This window comes from Salvelinus sp. IW2-2015, unplaced genomic scaffold, assembly GCF_002910315.2.
Source record: "Salvelinus sp. IW2-2015 unplaced genomic scaffold, ASM291031v2 Un_scaffold659, whole genome shotgun sequence".
NCBI lineage: Eukaryota > Metazoa > Chordata > Actinopteri > Salmoniformes > Salmonidae > Salvelinus > Salvelinus sp. IW2-2015.
The window spans coordinates 386670-406998 of record NW_019942591.1 but is presented as its reverse complement, the minus strand read 5'-3'; the positions used below and the strand labels follow the sequence as shown (position 1 = coordinate 406998).

General features: G+C 47.7%; 1 protein-coding gene and 1 non-coding gene across 3 annotated transcripts; both read left to right on the top strand.

Annotated features, from left to right (window-relative positions):
- Positions 1 to 1220: 1220 nt before the first annotated feature.
- Positions 1221 to 19135, top strand: cdk12 (cyclin dependent kinase 12). 2 transcript variants are annotated; one of them, XM_024135919.2, is made up of 14 exons: positions 1221 to 3261; positions 6305 to 7003; positions 7560 to 7739; positions 7967 to 8106; positions 8479 to 8649; positions 8755 to 8944; positions 11630 to 11686; positions 12506 to 12607; positions 12986 to 13063; positions 13866 to 13982; positions 14124 to 14255; positions 14458 to 14681; positions 14877 to 15320; positions 17240 to 19135. In XM_024135919.2, exons 1-14 carry the CDS (start codon positions 2006 to 2008, stop codon positions 17656 to 17658), a joined length of 4209 nt encoding a protein of 1402 aa, XP_023991687.1. In that variant the 5' UTR covers positions 1221 to 2005; the 3' UTR covers positions 17659 to 19135. The 2 variants fall into 2 exon arrangements, 1 of the variants encoding a protein (XP_023991687.1); XR_011475210.1 differs by having other exon boundaries at positions 1222 to 3261; positions 14877 to 15864; positions 17240 to 17328.
- On the top strand, positions 7293 to 7429 carry LOC112068738 (small nucleolar RNA SNORA5). The gene has a single exon (XR_002893619.1). It is a non-coding gene; the product is annotated as a small nucleolar RNA SNORA5 (small nucleolar RNA).
- Positions 19136 to 20329: the final 1194 nt, after the last annotated feature.

Here is a 20329-nt window from a genome sequence, read left to right as displayed (position 1 = left end):
TCTGCCTGAACAAGGCAGTTAACCCACTGTTCCTAGGCCGTCATTGTAAATAAGAATTTGTTCTTAACTGACTTGCCTAGTTAAATAAAGGTTAAATAAAAAAGAAAATGTTTTAACTACTTTGAAACTACTTAGCATGTTAGCTATCCCTTCCCCTAACCTTAATTTTAACCCCTAGCCTAACTAACATTAGCATTAGCCACCTAGCTAACGTTAGCCACAACAAATTGGAATTCGTAACATATCATACGCATTGCAAAGTCGTAACATATTGTGAGAATTCTAATTTGTAACACGTTATACGAATTGTAATTCGCAACATATCATAGAAATGGATGATGGACATCCACAAAATAATAAATACCATAGTAAATGTAATGTATCATACCAATTTGTGTGTCCCGGACTTTGTTTACTATGTTACGTCTACCCTTGAGTCCAGTTTGGAAATGGAGGTATCTGTTAGATAATTTACTATTTGGTTCAACATACAATTATGGATACTTTTTATAACACAAGTCTCTGATGGTGGAGACCGGTCTACGATAACATTAGTGTTGAAGAAAATAAGTTTGTAGTAACGCCAATGTTAAATAAATACTATAAACTGTTCAATGTTGAGCATCTCGCTGATTTATTATGGAGCTAAATTAAATAATTATTGAATGTGCGGATACCTCATGGAAGCAATAGTTGGTCTCTGGTTACCATTTGTGTGGTTGTTGGTGTGACACCACTGAGTGATGTGGTTTTTGAGGTGACACCACTGAGTYATAAAAAATACATTTGTTTTAAGTCGGTTAGTGTCAGTTTGATATGTTTTACGACAGAGAGGTCTCAGTATCTGTGCTTACACATCATACATAGCTAGCTGTTTCTCTTTGGTCGACTGCACAGGGCTATGGCCACTCTCTGTTTAATTTCTCAATAAAATTAAGACACATTATTCTAGCCGTATCGTTTTTGTGTTCCGTATTTTGTTGTCAACTTCTGAAGTTGTTTAAATTATTTACAAGTTAACTAATGTAGTTGGAATACAATAACGTCGACTTTCATGGAAAGAAAGTTATATTTAATAGGCCCTCTACAGGTGAAACGTTGCGTCTCGCCACGGGCGGAAGGCGGTGCAGCTCTCTGGATAGCGCTTTGGGATAGGCTGTTGCTGAGCTACCATGAAGAATGACAGCCGTCGAAACTTCCGGTTCTAGTCATAGGGCGATAACGATAAGAGCGCAGTTGCAGAATTTATAACAGGAGCCACAATGGCGGTTGTCGTCTCTTGACAGGGCTGTGGATGTTATTAAATCCACTATCATCGCCCTAAAGATAGGCCTGGTTGATTCCCAGAGCCATTAAAAATAAACTGGAACATCTACTGCACATGAAAATACTATAATTTCTGATCAATATCAAATTAACAAGAGATAAAATTATATTAAAAGGGACCATGTAAACAGTACCAACCGGGTCAAGTTTTCATTTTGTTCGAGAAACAACATCGGCTGTTAATGACGGCTAACTGTTTGTTTATTGAACTCCAAAACCGTAAATCTAAGGAACAATAACACCTAAACTAACCTTGGCACCGGACAAGGGAAGCTAAAAGAAAAGGGACTTATTTTTTTCTTTCGTTTTTTTACCAAACAGCATGCTAGCTACACAGAGCTAGCTAGCCAAATAGAAACGGAGAAGAGCACACAATGCTCCGATTTATTGTTTGGGCCTTTTCAGCCAGTTTCTCTAACTAGCTAAATGCACAGGCCTTCATTTTAGTGGCGTTTTTTGGCACTAGCAACCTTGATTTTTCTGCTTTGACAAACCATGCTGCCGAACAACTTGGATAATGCGTGAGGACTAAAGCTGGGCACACTATTTTCCATTTTGTCGGCTTGCTTAGAACACTGGATCTCATTTTACCGGATTTCTGAGTACTACTCTCCCGTTAATGTATTATCTCGGCTACAGAGGCCCACGCTCGGGAGAGGTTCCGCCGCTGACGTGAGGAATGCCTGGGTCGGATAGACACCATGGGACCAAGAGGAAGTCGGAATCCAACAGTAGCAGTGCCCTGCCACCCCAAACAACGAGCGGCAACAGCGGGCTACACAAGCCCCTGGTCCTGCCTCATACCTCTGCGGGCAACATGACGAGCAAGGACGGTAACCTCCAGTCAAAGTCGTCAGTGCCATCTTCTTCCAAGCGCAAACGGCATAAATCAGCCAAACATGGACGTGAGTCCGAGGTGGCTCAGGGCCCTGGTTTTTCTGCCCTCACCTCCACAGCGCCTCCTTCCGTTAGCGCCGTGAAGCCGCTGGTAGAATATGACGACATAAGTTCKGATTCYGATACTTTTTCGGACCCGCCTGCTGAAAGAGGGTCTGGGGATCGGTTAGAACCTGTCCCAGATTATAGTGATGGGGGCGGGGCTGTTGGTAGAGATGGTCGGGAACACAAGCACCGACACTCTCGCAAAAAGTCGAAGGATCCCAACAAAGTTAGAGACTCTGGGGAAGGGGGTCAGAGTACCAAGAAAAAAAGCAGCAAAGACCGTGAGAGAGGGAGCTCTGGGAAAGTCAAGGAGAAGGTGGCCTCCCTGTCCTCTGTAGCATCCCTGTCCTCCGGGTCACGGCGTCAGGGTCAGATGGAGGCTGACTTGGGGCCAAAGCGTGGAGAGTTGCCCCCTTCCTCCTCCCAGGCCCAAACTGCAGCCAGTGTGGGAAGCACCACATCCTCCTCCTCGTCATCTCGCAGCAAGGAGGGTGGCCGCTCCGGGAAGTCTCGCAAGGATAAGCCACAGAAGACAGAGGGGCGTGAGGGTCGGGGGGATGCAACCGCCAGCCAGAGCACCTCTGCCTCTCAGAAGGTCCGGACAGAGAGGAGCCAACGCAAGTCCTCAAAGAGCCACAAGTCCAGCCCTAAGGGCAAGGGYCAGCCTTCCTCGAGCAGGGGGAGCCCTCGCCGGAAGGTAACAGCCCCTACACAGTCCCCCAGCCCCCCAAGGAGAGGGGGTAATGGAAGCCCCATGGTCGGTGGTTACAGCCAGGAGGTGGACAGCTACCACCACCAGAGACGCAGGCCGGCCCCACAGAGCCCCAGCCCCTACAGGGAGATGTCCAGGCGGAGCAGGCAGAGGTCTGACAGCCCCTATGCCAGCAGGCAGAGGTCTTCCAGCTATGAGCGAGACGACAGCCCCTACTCCAGGAGACGCTCCATCAGTCCCTATGGTAACCGCAGGTCCTCCAGCGCTAGCCCTGTGTCCCGGTGAGTATTCTAGCCTGGCCCAGGCACCTTCCATTCAGCCTGCCTCATATTCACATTTATGCTAGTAGTGTAATACGTACCAAATCGCACTCTATTCCCTTTATTCAGCACTACTTTTGACCAGGCCCCATGAGACTGGTCAAAAGTAGTGGACTACAATGGGAATATGGTGTCATTTGAGACACAGCCTAATACTAACATGTAGTTTTGGACTACTACTAGCCACCCAATCTGTTGGTTTTTCACTCACTGTATGCATGGCATGCACCTCCACACACAGAGGCATATTCACCAGTGCTGTCTAACACACACGTTGATTCTCACAAATGCCCAAGGRGCCTTTTTACAGAGGCCCAGTAAGGCCGCGAACGTGATGATGAACTGGTGTTGCTACTGTTGATGTTCTTATTGGTCATACTGGAACATGGCCACGCCACTGGAGGAGACACCAGGTCCGCTCTGACTGTTTCTACTGTTAGTTTTCTACCCCCTTTTGTGCTAAGGAAGTGCTTGTACTGTGTGTTTGATAAAGCTGCAATATGTAACTTTTTGGGCGACCTGACCAAATTCACATAGAAATGTGAGTTATAAATCTGCCATTCTCATTGAAAGTAAGTTTAAGAAGCAGTAGATCAGTTCTATATGCGCTATTTCTATACTTCCTGTTAAGTTTCGTTCTTGCGTCTTTTACTTTCGGTTTTGTACACCAGCTTCAAACAGCTGAAAATACAATATTTTGGGTTATAGACAATGTTTCACAGCGAGTTTAGTTGGTACAATGATGCATTGCTTGTTTTTTTTAACAAACTGAAACTAGGGGAACTATTAGAATTTTTGCAAACAGGAAATGGCGGAGAGATTTCTGCATATTGTACCTTTTTAAATCGTAAGTGGTTGAGACAGTGCTTTAGACAGCTGAGGATTGAGCCATGGGTAACAGACGGTACTTGTAGCTTCCTCTCCYGTGCTCCTAGCCTCAAGGTGTTGGAAAGGGAATGGCTAGGCCAGGTTGCAATGTCCTGCACGGGCTACTTAAAACTATGGTCAGGGAAGAGACATTGATTCTATGTTCAGATGTGTGTGACACGCAGGGCTGTTTCTGCCAGGGAGTTGTTGCCTCTTGCCATGTGGTGTAGAATGGAAACCTATGGAAGTCAGGAGAGGCATCACATTGGGCTCAGACAGACAGACAGACAGGCAATGCCTGTGTGCTCCAGTCTAGGGAAACCCTATGAGGAGCTGTGGTCTTTGGAGCAGGAGAGGGCATGGGTTGGGGGATAGGCTACACTAGCCAGGCAGCGGGGTGATGTTAGCTCTCCAGGAACAAGGTTGGAGAGCCTTGGGCTAGGCTGTTGACATTCAGCCATTTTGATTTTGTGTTGCATCAGTGAGTGGACCTTGAGCTTCTGTTGGTTGGAGGTGGCATAGATGCACGATAAAACATTCTCTGCTGTCAGTAGACTCTATTGAAAGATGCTGCTGGGGAATCATGTTGGTGTAGTCCTTTTATTGAATTTTCTTTTATTTAACCTTTTGTTAACTAGGCAAGTCGGTTAAGAACAAATTCTTACTTACAATGACGGTCTACCCCAGCCAAACCCTAACCCGGACGATGCTGGGCCAATTGTGCACTACCCTATGGGACTCCCAATCACGGCCGGTTGTGACACAGCCTGGAATCGAACCAGGGTCTGTAGTGATGCCTCTAGCACTGAGATGCTGTGCCTTAGACCACTGCGCCACTCGGGTGCCAGTCGAGCATGTAGCTAACTGTAGGATATTTGTTTAGTCTAGCTAATTAACTTCAATGTCCCAGTTATTAACTTATAATAATCACATTTTAGATTTAGTTTGTAGACTTTTATAAGTTTTCATGCTCAGGGACATATTCACTTGCTACTAGTTAATTTGTTTTCCTAACCTTCAAACAAATTATGGAATCTGAATGTTGTTTCCGCAATTAAAGGGATACCTAATGATTTTCGTCAGTGCCATCTTCTTCCAAGCGCCCTTTATGAGGCCGTCATTGTAAATAAGAATTTGTTCTTAATYTTCTTAACTGATTTGCATTGTAAAATAAAATCTACTTCCCCAGAGTCAGATCAACTTGTGGATACCATTTTTATGTCTGCATGCAGTTTGAACGAAGTTGCCAACTAGCGCCAGCAGAATTGCTAACTAGTTAGCATTGTCTCGCAAAACTACATCTAACTTCCTTCATACTGGACACAAATATAAAAATTGTATAGATGAGTTTCTCACTCTGTCGAAATCCCGAAGTATCCCTTTAAGTATGTTCAGAATCTTTTCTTCTTTTCATCTTACAACTCCCACGTTTGAATAAAAGTTACTTTGATGGTTATCAAAAGTATGTATGTTGATGAGGTGTATGAATTTGTCCCTAAGCTATTTGGCCTAATGCCAGAGGACTGTTGAGGTTAACCCACAAGACAGTAGACTTCTGGGGGACGTTTGTACACACATTGCTTTAGTCTGAACTTAAAGTAGCCAAAGGTTGTCCCCCTGACTGACCTGTTTGTATGCTGACTAAGGGAATGGGAAGTGTAGCTTATATGGAAGGAGACATAACTCCTTCTATGTGTAAACGCAGTCAGTGTGCTATCGTAGCAAATAGCGCTACCTCTCTGAACTAGCCTCTAACTGAGCTTGGACCAGGGTCCTTCCTCGCCAACACACGTGAGCGCCAGTTGACCACTTACGAACCAGTTGAGTGACAGAAAAGGATCCAATTCGATAGCACAATTGGTGAAATGTCAAGCTAGCTGTGGAGTGAGCTTGCCGCTTGGTCTTATCTCATTATAGAAACATAACACATGTTCCGTAGTTATCATTTGCAGTGACGTGCCATTTGTTGTTTTTATTAACACCTTAATACACAAGTGCACAATGCCCCAGTAATGTCAAATGGCCTCCCTTCTAGTTCCTCTGTCTTGGTGCTCACTCCCAACTTAGAGAGAGAGAGAGAACTTGCAGCCAACAAGGAATTATTGTTTTCCTAACATCTTCCCTCCTCTCTCTCCAGGCGCTCAGTTCGCTCCCGGAGTCGCTCGCCGCCTTTCTCCTCTTCCCGTCGCTCCTCCTCTCGCTCTCGCAACAAGAAGCATTCGTCCTCTGCCGGGGGGGGCGGGTCTCACAGCAGCCGMCCCACCAGCCGCTCCCCACCCTCCTCCCGCCTGCCACTCAACTCCAGCCTGGGGGCGGAGCTTAGCCGGAGGAAGAAGGAGCGCCAGGCTGCGGTGGCTGCAGCTCGCCCCCCCTCCCCTCCACCTTCGTCACGCAAGACCAAAGGATCCACCTCACGCCCTCCTAAAGCTGAGCCCGAGAGAGTACCTGAGAGAGAGACTGTCCAAGCCGCGGACCTCCAGCCTCCACCCAGTGCACCCCAGCCCCAGGACACTCTTGTTGGGGAAGAACACGGCTCTGCATCTCCACCCTTCTCATCTCCTGCACCCCCTCTGCCCCCCGGTCAGACGACCCCACTACCTCCACCTCCTCTGCCCTCCACCCCTGTCATCCAACTTCAGCCACCTACACCCCAGGGCCAGACTGAGGCCAGCCTCGCACCCTCCACAGCCCTCTCCTCCTCATTGTCATCCCCCCAGTCCAAATCTCCTGCCCCCATGCCCACACGCAGCCCTGCCCGCCTGACACCCATCCACAAGACCTCCACTCTGCCCCCCCTGCCTTTACCACCCATGCTAGTGGGAGACTGCCAGGACAGGTAAGCCATGAAATGCGCATACACACACACACAACTCTCCTCTCCCCAGCCCTGTTGCTTGGCAAACGTGTAGTCATCAACAGAACAGGCATTAGGCCTATACCTTAGGCTCAGGTTTCACCCAACAGTCAGTCTCTCTGAAACACACACCTGCCTGAGGTACAGTACTAGAATTCTGAACAGATTACCTGAATGCTCTGTGGTCGAAGCTTTAGCTGCCATTAGACCGTTACTATGTCAAGTAGTCAAAACAGGCCTACGTGGGACTTCAAAATAATTGCTAACTCCTTGCAGCCTTGTCAAATTCAGTGCTTCCTCTACAGTGGACTGCACTGGCCAAAATGGCTGCCACGGTGAAACTGTAGTTCATGGGCCCCACATCCCTTTGTCATGGTAGTTMGGGATACATTTGTGCTACAGACATGTAAGGAAAAGAACATCCAAACTCACCAGAAAAACGATGATGCGGAGGAGTAATGAAATGTTATTTTTCTCTCCTTCCTTCTCTACCTTCAATTTATCTCTCTCTTTTTCTCTCTCTCTCTCCCTCCATCAGTCCGAAGAAGTCCACTCCTCCTCAGAGGTCTTCCAGGAAGGAGAAAGAGGTGCGGAATCGGCCGTCTCTGACCGACCTCCCGCTGCCCCCCACGCTGGCCGGAGGAGACCCCTCTCCCCCTCAGTCCCCCGTCTACAGAGCTCCACCTCCACCCCAGTCCGCTCTCAAGAAGAGACCAAAGTGAGTTCCTGTCTGCTCAACCTAACCTACCCATCTCCTCCTTATCAATCACCCCAAACCACCTCTCTACACTCCTCTTTTCCACAGCCCTCCTCTCCCACCGCAGCCTATTTCCTTTCAATAGAAAGAAAAAAATAAGCATAAGATAGTACAAAGTTATCATCAAGGGCTTATTCCGTGAGGTAAAACGTTTCCTAATAGCAAGTCTCCTCGGCTCTCCTGTCTAGGTTTTGCTGTCCACGCTATGGCGAACGCAAACAGACACAGAGCGACTGGGGCAAACGCTGCGTGGACAAGTTTGACATCATCGGCATTATCGGGGAGGGCACCTACGGCCAGGTGTACAAGGCCAAGGACAAAGACACCGGTGAGAGCCCCGTGTGCTGCCCTTTCACTGACACACCTGTGTTTCGTTGTTCTTGAGAGCGGCTCAAAGGATCACCACGCCTGCAGTGTGTGTGTATGCCACGGGGTGTTGTGACTGATCTCGCCTCCCCATGTCCCCTTTGCTCTAGCCTCTCTGTGTGTGTCTTTCAGAGGAATTTGAAATTAAGCAGGAGACACATTTCCGTTGGGCGTCCGTGTACATTGAAGAAATGTGTTTTATTTAGCACATTTATTAAACTTTTGATCAGGACAATCAACAGAGTTGGTACCATAAAACGGACGTTTTCCTCCACCCCCTACATTGGACAGTGACGTAATCTGTAATGTTCACGTTGTTCCTCCTGCCCTCCAGGCGAGCTGGTGGCTCTGAAGAAGGTGCGTCTGGACAATGAGAAGGAGGGCTTCCCCATCACGGCCATCCGAGAGATCAAGATCCTCCGCCAGCTCAACCACCGCAGCGTGGTCAACATGAAGGAGATCGTCACAGACAAACAGGACGCACTGGACTTCAAGAAGGACAAAGGTGTGTGGAAAGAGGGAATGTGTGTGTGGGGTTTGTGCTTTGGTGTATGTCTGTGCCTGTATGTGTGTGTATGTGCATCCTCCTTACCCCTGCCTGTCCCGTCAGGTGCCTTCTACCTGGTGTTTGAGTACATGGATCATGACCTGATGGGTCTGCTGGAGTCGGGGCTGTGTCAGTTCTCCCAGGAACACGTGAGGAGCTTCATGAGACAGCTGATGGAGGGGCTGGACTACTGCCACAAGAAGAACTTCCTGCACAGAGACATCAAGTGCTCCAACATACTGCTCAACAACAGGTACTAGTGTAGCATTGTAATATCACGGTACCAAAAGTCATGATACTTATGATACCAACATTTTAACATACCGTTAGTACCGTTTCTATGATACTACTGAGTCTTTCAGCCCTACCGATCTAAAGAACCTGCGTGCCTGTTATAAGATGTTTGATGAAAGTCAGTTGAATTGAAGCATCAGCCACTGTCTCTTGTATGCAGAGGTCCAATGCCACTTGCTTTCATGCCATATCACGTATGGCGCTATAATCAGCCAGCCGCATCCCGCCCAGCCTAACTCACCTGACTTCTCTCAGCATCCCTCCAGCCCTCACTCACCTGCTTCTCTCAGCATCCCCTCCCAGTCCTCACTCACCTGCTTCTCTCAGCATCCCCTCCCAGTCCTCACTCACCTGCTTCTCTCAGCATCCCCTCCCAGCCCTCACTCACCTGCTTCTCTCAGCATCCCTCCCACCTCACTCACCTGCTTTCTCTCAGCATCCCCTCCAGCCCTCACTCACCGCTTCTCCAGATCCCCTCCCAGTCCTCACTCACCTGCTTCTCTCAGCATCCCCTCCCAGTCCTCACTCACCTGCTTCTCTCAGCATCCCCTCCCAGCCCTCACCTCACCTGCGTCTCTCAGGATCCCCTCCCAGCACTCACTCACCTGCTTCTCTCTCCGTCCCCTCTTCATGTACATCTATTCCTCCATTAGTTTTTTAAATGTAATTTATCCGTGATGGCGAGTGGGGATGCAGACCCTGATAAGTCTTCCGTTGTTAGATTTGTACATGTTACATTGGAGCAGCGCACAGTTCGAGCAATGTTGATACATTGTATAATTTCATCGCCTGTTATAACCAAGAACACAGGCCAGTCTGAGTAGACTTTGCAAGTTCACTGTCATACAGGCCCTGAGTGTCAGAGGGGAAATGGAGCACAACTTCACGACAGGCATGCTTGCAGCTTTACAGAAAAGAAAAGAGCTCATCTGTAGCCTAAACTGCAACAACAACAAAACATCTGAGCAATATTACCAGAGATACCATTTTGTCTTTCTAGCAGGATTCGTGCGCATTTTATACAATTGCACAAATCATGTCGCGGGCAGTTTTAAACTAATCCCGAGTCTCTGACGTTGTTCGGTCATGTTACCTAGCTAGCTAACAACCTGGTGACTTGACAGTAGGTTTAGACTAATTTGATTGGCACAGGAAGAAGGAAAAGTGTCTGCTACTCATGAGATGTGCTTCAAAGCTATAGGCCTAAACTATATAAAATAAGTATTTCTTTCTGGGGCTCCTTAAATTCTGTTTGGTTCCTAACGTTTTAAAAGTTGGGAGCAGTGTTTGTGGGAGAGAGAGAGAGAGAGGTGTGTGTGTTTATGACAGAGGGAGACAGAGGGAGTGTGTCTGTGTTAACTGAGAAGAGAAAGGTGAGAGAGAAAGAATTTTCCCCTTGCTGCTACAGTTTAATTGTTTTTATTTTACCTTTATTTAACTATGCATGTCAGTTAAGAACAAATTCTTATTTTCAATGATGGCCTAGGAACAGTGGGTTAACTGCCTTGTTCAGGGGCAGAACAACAGGTTTGTACCTTGTCAGCTCGGTGGATTCGATCTTGCAACCTTTTGGTTACTAGTCCAACGCTCTAACCACTAGGCTACCTGCCGATCATTATGCATGTCTATTCCTCCAGCCAAATCACAGTTAGGCCTTTACAAATGTGAGCAAATCAGCCACTTTATGCAGTTTAATGCAATGTGTTGTATTAAGTAGAAGTGTGAATTTCAGTAACAGATTTTTGCGTAGCACGTGCGCAGAACGTTTAGAAAAATCGGGAGCAAGCGTCCGGGAGACGGGGCGAACAGGATGCTAGGCCACGGATCCCCCCCCCCCGTGGTATCGTGATACTTGGCCTGGTATCATATCGTTAGTAAAATGTTAGTATCGTGACTAATAGGTTCACAGGGAGGAAGGAACAGTGTCTCTCCATCCCTGGTCCTTGGGCCGGTCCGTGAGATGTTGCTGGCTGGTCGCCGAGATGGTTCACTGCCCATTTGAAATGATACAGTTCCACAGTGCTAGTTTTAAAGGTAGACTCAACGAGATGARGAGCAGCACCGCAGATAGTGAGATGAGCGCGATGCAAGACTTTCCTGTCACACAGAGTATCTGCYCTTCACGCTGCTACAACGTGGTATCTACGGGGCCAAAACAGTGGCCGAGTTCAGCCTCGCGCTTCAACGCTCTTAGTTGTCGTGGAAATTGACCCACTACTGCTGTTTACTTTGTGCGTCTACGTCATCTCGCTGAGTCTACCTTTTAATGTAAGCAGTTCCCCAAGGAGGGAAAAGCATAGCTTTGCCGGTCCCTGCTATGAACAATTGACACACTAACCTAGAATGTTATGGTGATAGCAACGGTAGTAGTTTGTGTGGTTTTAGTGAGCACAGGGAGTTTTTTTAAATGATTGTTGTAGCTATAGTAGGATTGGGTTTTTCCTTTTGATTGGTCCTGTTTTCAATGTGCAACGTTCTACAATGGGAATTCAAATGCCCTTTCCTCTGCCTCGCTGTTTTGATTGAATTATTCACTTCTGTAGTTGGGGTTGTGTAAGTTAACAGCTGTAGAAATGTAATAAGTTGTGTTGTTATTGAGTTTGAGTTCTCTGTCTCTAACTTCTTTATCTCTCTCCTTGTGCAGTGGTCAGATCAAACTGGCTGACTTTGGTTTGGCCCGCCTCTACAACTCAGAGGAAAGGTGAGACTTGGATTTCTCAAGTTGTTTCGGAGCAACGATGACATCATCATAAAGTCAGAGGTCTTTCCTGCCCCGGGTTCAAACCTTTTTAAACTGTGACCCTCACACTGGCCTTTTCTCATTTGGGGAAAAAGCCCGTCCTCCACCTTCTCTCCTCTGTCCGACGACCTCTGCGACACGGAAACCGATAAGTGGTCAAGGAAATTTCAATTTGTTAGTAGGCGACCGGAACAGTGTCCTTCCCTCTTTGACAGCCACCTTTCATGAGGATAGTCATGTGTATCCTACCAGAGTCCTTCACGGAAGTTTTGATATCTGCCACACCCCCTTTGAATCCGCTTTTGTTTTGTTGGGGGAGAAAAGCATGCACACAAACAATATGCTACTTCATTTAGTTTTTATCACTTTACACATTTATTTTGGGATCCACCAATGTATACCTAATTTGCCTCATGATCTGTGAGTGGAGGAGTCTCATTTCATACAAGCACATTTTCATCCACGTTCCCTCACCTCTCCTCGATTGCCTTTGACCTTCTTCAAAAGAAAGCGAGAAAAGACGGAGGAGAGAGGACGCTGGAGTTGAGCAAATCCAATTGAGAAAAGGCCTCGGTTGCCATGGTAGTCTGAATGAAAACACCTATCTATTCCAATGAGTCCCCACTTGGTGGTGCTGTGTCCTGTATAAAGAGGTTCTGCCTCCGTCGGCCCATTGTTGAGCGATGAATTGTGGGTGTTTGGTCACCGGAGGGCAGAGTAGCGGTACTGGTATTGTATCTGCGTGTTATATCTGAATGTTCCCTTCCCTGCTTTCTCCAGTCGACCCTACACTAATAAAGTAATCACGCTATGGTACCGCCCCCCTGAGCTCCTCCTGGGAGAGGAGAGGTACTCTCCAGCCATCGACGTCTGGAGCTGCGGGTTAGTACACACTCACCTTGCCCACACACACACTCACCCACACACCGTCATGCACCTGGACACTGATTCTGTACATGCCCAAGAACACTCATTCCCTGTGCAGGTTTATTGGTGCACAAACATTTCATTCGCACATATATTCTCCAATCGAACAAGCTCTACGTAGGAAAACAGATTGTACTTACCTTATTTTTCCACATGGTGTCACTATAAAACTGCTATATCATTTTGACTGAGGTAGTCGGAGCTCTAAACCTGATGAGTGGCAGATAATTATCACTCTTAACCAATCCTAACTCAAGATTTGTGAATGCTTTAAAAAAATGTTTTTTTATATATGCAAGTGGCCAACATTGTCCATTGACTGTTTGTGCACAGGTGTATTCTGGGAGAACTGTTCACCAAGAAGCCCATCTTCCAGGCCAATCAGGAGCTGCTGCAGTTAGAGTTGATCAGGTATGCTGCTATTGCCCCCTGCTGCCTGGAAGACTGCATCTCCACATTACAATCCTGTCTGACATGACAACCTATTTCTTATATAGCAGCCATACTCAACAGGCAGACCGCAGTCCAGACCCAGAATGGGGTCAATACGGGCCGCGGGTCCTGACTTTGTTGTTTTTGGAACTCACGTRGGGCTTTCAACCTACTGCGGTGCAATTTGTACATTTGGAAGTGCATGGGCAGGTTTCCTCTTATGTCATTCACTGACAGATCTTAAAGAGCTGTTTTTAACTTGTCATAAATGTCCAGTTGATGTTAGCTAGAGAGGTAAGTTGACCAGCTACCTAAATCTTGTAGTTATCGTGGCCAAATGATGTGCCCAGGGGTCTCGACCCACATTGGTCCTCCATTTTTAGATTTTGTTGAGTCACTCGGGTATCATTTGAACACACAAGAAATGGCCAAATGTGTAGAATTGCAGGAAATTAGCTTATTAAAAGTATGTTCTCTCCGCCAACAAGAGGGGTGTGAYCRATTTCGGGTCGTATGGGTTGCGAGGTCGGGGGTTGTTACTACGGTGATAAATGACTTCCCATCCGGACTTTTGCCGCCTAGGATATTTGTGTGACCGGACCTCCTCAAATAGGAGTTGAATACCCCTGCTATATATTGCACTACTTTTGACCAGAGCTCTAAGGGCCTTGGTCATACGCATTGCACTATATAGGGAATAGGGTGCCATCTGGGATAGAGCCCATGTTTACCACAGCTCTAACGTTTACCACAGCTCTAACTCTCTCCCTCTCTGTCTCAGTCGTCTGTGTGGGAGCCCGTGTCCCGCTGCCTGGCCTGACGTCATCAAGCTGCCCTACTTCAACACCATGAAGCCCAAGAAACAGTACCGCCGACGGCTACGCGAGGAGTTTGCCTTGTATGTAACATGACATGCACACCYTGGGATTTTCTTGTCCTTTCATCAATCTGATAGTTGTGGCAGTACATCAGTTGTTGATGCTATTTGTTTGACTCGCGCTCTCTAATTTTGCTCTCTCTCTCTCTCGCGCTCTGTCAGTCTGCCTGCTCAGGCCCTGGACCTGCTGGACCGCATGCTGACCCTTGACCCTGCGCGGCGCTGCACGGCCGAACAGGCCCTCAATAGTGACTTCCTGTGTAACGTGGAGCCCAGCAAGATGTCCCCGCCCAAGTGAGGACCTCGTCTTAGCCCTGTCCTTTCCTGGGCTCATTACATCTAGAGAACAACCTCAAACTATCCACCACCATACTCCCAACACCCTTATTGCTTTCTTTCTGTCACACCAACACCCCTCTCGCTTTCTGTTTCTCTCCCTCATGCTTTCATCACCCCGTTTTTGCTTCTGTATCACTCTCTCTCTCTCTCTCTCCAGTCTCCCTCACTGGCAGGACTGCCARGAGCTGTGGAGTAAGAAACGGCGGCGCCAGCGTCAGAGCGGGCTGCCCGAGGATGTGCCTGTGCCCAAAGTGCCCCGTAAGGACCCCTCGGGGGCTTCCAGTGGAGAGAACAGCCGGCCCCAAGCCAGCCCAGCTGGAGCCCCGCCCCCTCCYCCSGGAAGACCACCSTCRTCAGCCATCTCAGCCAATGAGCTAGCAGGTCAGGCKGACACAGTAGTCACAGTTCGCTACTATAGAAGAYCATACCCTTATCCAAATGTCTCCTTGGTTKGYTAGTGGCTGCACAGGRAGACYAGGGTTGTTGTAAGTCTATAATGTGAACYCATGTTGTCTCCATACWCTCTCAGCAGGCTGKTGTCTACAGTATGTGTGACCYTTGTCTCTCTCRCATCAGGCCTGGGTGCTGCGGCYGAGCAGCTGAACCAGACAGAGCTGGCTGTACTGTTGAACCTGCTGCAGAGACAGACAGACCTCAGCCTGCCTCAGATGGCCCAGCTCCTCAACGTCTCCTCCAACCCAGAGAGCCAGCAGCAGCTAGAGACCCTTAGCCAGTCCCTGTCTGCCCTGACCGAGGCCTCCCACCACCGGGGGGCCTCAGAGGACCAGGGTGCGGCTAGGTCCCAGCCCCCCGAACCTCCCCCAGAGCCTCAGGAGCCCTCCCCGCACCACAGCGAGCCGCCCCTCAGCCAGGACGACCAGACCAACCTCCTGGCCCTCCTATTGGGCCAGCTCATTAAGCCGCAGGCCGAGGCGACTGAGCAAGGCGACGAGAGCAATGGCGTCCAATCAGAGGAGGCTGTGACTCGCGGTTCTTCTGCCTCCACTGCTGATCGCAAGGGCAAGTCTGGGTTCAGTCTCTAGGGGGAGGGGCAGAGAGCAGTGGGTCAGGGGGATCTCACAGGGGACTGGTGGACGAGGGGGAGGAGACTGGGCGGAGGGTGACGCCCCGTCATAGCTTCCCTGTCATGGTGCGGATCTTGTCATCGATTATTTTTCTGCTTACCATAAAGCAGTTGTAAATTCCTTTATAAACGAGCTGATGAGATGAAAGATCTTAACTAAATGGCAAATCGGAAGAAAGATTCCACGGTTACTTTAAATATTTTTTGAGGAAGTTTTATGTTGTCTAGACCCACCACCTCTCCCCCCTCCTCTCACCAACAGTTTCACTCCCCACCCACCTTTTGTCTGTCTCACCCGTCTCCCACTTCAAAGGCTACTTTCACCCACTCAGTCACACATAGGTGGAAACATACCATACATGAAGTTGGCAAGTCCTCAAGATGTCTGACCAGAGAGTGGCTTCGGACGGCCCAGGTCACATGGACTGGGCTTTGGGCACAAGGACTTTTCTCATTGGTGTGAATGTAAACTAAGAGAAGGTTTGTAGTTTTACAGCGTTAGAAAGACAATGGTTCACACTGCACTCTTTCCCTGCACCCTTTCAGTCCTGCCTCTCTTTATCACACTGTTTTCTTTTCCCACTTCTTCTTTCTCTCTCATTTCTCCATTTGTTAAAGCAGGTTTCTTGGATTGTTCTTCCATAAAAAATATATTGATTCAAAACCAGTCTGTAATGTCCACATTTTTATGAAGTCTAATAAATTATCAAGCGAAAATAAATGTTTTGAACCTTAGAATTCACCTGCATGTCTTTTCATTTAACTTTTATTTAAATCACACATTTAAATGTTTATTTTTGTATGTTTTCTTTGAGATTAGACCTCGGAATCATCCAACGCTTGTAAAGCGTTCTCCTCTGTAGTCTGCATCTGCAGTCGCCCTACTGTTGGCACTTAAAGCAACAACCCCGTTGCCTAGGAAACAATTGTAGCAGCAGTGTTTCCCGGTAGCCATGACAGCAGACTGAGAAGACATTTCTCTCTGTCTCAGCTTTATGGCCTGCATGGAGCTTTATGCACCTCTCCCTGTAGTGTCATCCCAAACCCAAACTTCAGGTTTTACCCCTCCCTATCCATAATAACCCATGCTCATATTGTTGTTGAAATGTAACTGAGTGTCTGTCAGGGTTGAACAAACCCTAAGGTGAGCATCCCCCTCTACTATGTAAAGTGCTTTGGGTGTCTCGAAAAGCGCTATATAAGTCCAATCAATTATTATTGTTATGAACACCCCCCCCCCATGTCCTGCGTCTTTCTTTTGTTGTTCAGATACGTGTGTGAATAAATGTTACGTTGATTATTTAGGTTACCGTGAGGTCTTCTGATATTCCATCTCTCAACATTACAACTTGTCTGTCAACATTAAAAAAATTGTTACCTACTTAAGGATTTTATAACATACCAGTCACCATGAACCAAGAGGGGAGGAATAACGTAGACTGCACACTTCCAGACTAGTTTAGAGAATGAACATGTATCATAATCACAATTGTGGTATTTAGTAGCAGTATCAACCCATGACAGCTACACGTTTTACTCATCCAATTCTACAGTAGCCTATTGAAAACATTTATCCAACTGAAATGACGTTGTTGACTGGATGGTGAGGATCCAGCGGTAGGAATGGTACATGATCTCCCTCTGCTGGCCACGGTGGGAGATACAGCTGTACGTTGTCTAGACCCCACTCACAAACACTTGCCTGGAACATGTCACTAAAGGGAATTGAATAAAAATGTGTCTGTAGTGTAGATGGCACAAATGTCCAGATGAAATCTCACTGTAACTGCGTGTGCTTTTGTGTTTCTTGTAAATATCTGATTGACTGTCTTGTTTTCTCTGACTCCCCCCTCAGACTGTGCAGTCACCAAGCGGAAGCAGCAGATCGGAACAAATCAGGTCCCTCCATCCTCCGAGCGACGTCCCCCCTCTCCGCCTGGCCCTCCACCCTCAGCCCTCCTCTCTCCTGGCCAGCAGCAGCCCAGCTCTGAGCCCGGGCCCGGTCAGGACATCAGCCCAGCGGTGGCAGCCGCCCTGCTGCAGCTCATCTCCCAACAGGACCCAGAGGCTGGGGCCCCCCAGCGCAGCAGGGACCACTCCCCCGCCGTGGGCACCCCTGTCCGGGGACAGCCACCCCCTGCCTGGATGACTGACTCCCCTAAACCATCCCCTGCCAGAGAGCCTCCTACTGGCATGGAACCTACTGCCTCTGCTATCCCAGCACAGTTCCCCAAGGACCAGGACCTCCGCTTTGCCCACAGGACCGCTCGCTGATCCTGGGTAGGCCAGTTTAGAGACCTGGGGTACAGTGGGCCGACCTACAGGGACAGGAGCCAGGGACACCTACTGTACTGATAATGATGATACTATAGACCAGAAGAGCAGCTCACCTGAGCAGGTTGTGTATATTGGAAGATGTGAGGTAGATGGCTGTGAGATTGTTCGTCTGGAGAAAAGAGCAGGTCTTTGGGTCTGGATATTTGGAGGATGTTATTGTGAAGATGGACAGTGTTGGTTTGGCTAAAGGACAAACTAAGCCCCACTCTAGACAGACAGACTGGGGTTGGGCCCTGGTGACGTGCTAGACCTGGAGGTGCGACAAACTTCCACACCCTTCAATCACTAACACTGCCCCTCCGGGACCTCATGACTTGTTGAAGAAGTTGGATCCTAATGAGTTCCACACATGGAATGTGATCAGCTGTTATTTCCTTTTATTTAATTTGCAACTCAAATGATTGTTATGTCTACCGCAGTGCCCTCTAAAGATGAGGCTATCAGTGGGTTTTGGAGTCTGGTGTCCTCACTCCTCTTCATCTGCGGTTGAATGGGTGGGGGTTGGTGTCTGCTACGTATGACACCGGTGGAACAAAGAACAAGTCTGAAATGTAGAGGTGGTTAACTGTGGGTACAGATGTAAAACACTGGGACTGAGAGTGAGTTAACTACTCAGTCAGTCTCATCATGCTAGCTGGCTCCTGACTTTTGACCTCGTGCCTCCTTTGTGACCTTAGCAACCCCTGAATGACCTTTGCCCACACGGAAGAGCTGAGTTGTTTCTTCTGTTCTGGAAGGCACATTAACACGAGAAGGCATGGCTCCAAAAGAATTAGCATACCTTGTGTGTCCTTGGCCAAAGGTACTGCGAAATAAGGTATTTGGGTCTCAGTCCTATCTCCCCTTGTTGTTTCTCTCGCTCAATCTATGTATGTCAGCCTCAGTTAGCTTTCCCATGTAGAAATGAAAATGTTCATTCTCGACCGCTCTCTCTCTAGTAACAGGTACGTGTGCCTCTAACCCTCATACTCCCTCTGCTACACACTGACAGAAAACACAAACTCTGACACTGTGTCATTAACTGCTCTACTATGCTCACCAGTCTTTCATTGACCCTCTGTTCACAGCTAGCAAGCCGGTCACCCAACCCCATAGTGACTGGACACCTATAGACCTACACACACACACCTCTCCAAAGCTTTCCCTGATGATCTCTGATAGCCTTGTGTTATCTCTTGCCTCCCTGCCTAACTCTGTGCGGCAAATACGTTTTGTGTGATTATTTTCTACTTTAAAGACCTAGTTACATGTTAAAAAGATGGTCCATGGTTTTGTTTCCTTTTGTTTTGGGAAGGGAGAAATTGGGAAGAGATCTGACTTTGGGTTTCATGTGACCATGTGACTGTAAAAGATGATATTTTGTAATATGTGTTTTCTCGGTTCAATTTATTAAAGGAAATCATGCGACCAGAAAGTTTAAAAAGTGATGTGCTTTATTCTCTTGTCATGTACACGGAGTATACCAAACATTAGGAACACCTTCCCAATATTGAGTTGTAGCCCTTTTGCCCTCAGAACAGCCTCAATTCGTCGGGGCATGGACTCTACAAGGTGTCGAAAGCATTCCACAGGGATGCTGGCCCATGTTGACTCTCATGCTTCCCACAGTTGTGTCAAGTTGGGTTGATGTCTTTTGGGTGGTAGACCATTCTTGATGCATATGGGAAACTGTTGAGCGTGAAAACCCAGCAGCGTTGCAGTTCTTGAAACAAACCAGTGTGCCTGGCACATACTACCATACCCTGTTAAAGGCACTTAAATCTTTTGTCTTGCCCATTCACCCTCTGAATGGCACACATACACAATCCATGTCTCAATTGTCTCAAGGCTTAAAAATCCTTTAACCTGTCTCCCCTTCATCTATACTGATTTAAGTGGATTTAACAACTGACATCAAAAAGGGATCATAGCTTTTACCTGGATTCACCTGGTCAGTCTATAACATGGAAAGAGCAGGTGTTGAGCTGTAGTGGAGCAGGTTGAGAGCTTCAAGTTCCTTGGTGTCCACATCACCAACAAACTAGAATGGTCCAAACATACCAAGACAGTTGTAAAGAGGGCACGACAAAGCCGATTCCCCCTCAGGAAACTAAAAAGATGTGGCATGGGTCCTCAGATCCTCAAAAGGTTATACAGCTGCAACATCGAGAGCATCCTGACTGGCTGCATCACTGCCTGGTACGGCAACTGCTCGGCCTCCGACCGCAAGGCACTACAGAGGGTACTGCGTACGGCCCAGTACTACACTGGGGCTAAACTGCCTGCCATCCAGGACCTCTACACCAGGCGGTGTCAGAGGAAGGCCCTAAACATTGACAAATATTGACTACCTCAATAGGCTGACTAACCGGTGCCCCCGGACATTGGCTACCCGGAATATCTGCATTGTGTCCCACCACCCGCCAACCCCTCTTTTACGCTACTGGTACTCTGTTTATCATATATGCATAGTCACTTTAACCATACCTACATGTACATACTACCTCAATCATCCCGACTAACGGTGCCTATATGTAGCCTCGCTACTGTTACTATTCAGTTTTTACTTTTTAAAAAACATTTCCTTATCTATTGTTCACCTAATACCTATTTTTTACTTAAAAATGGC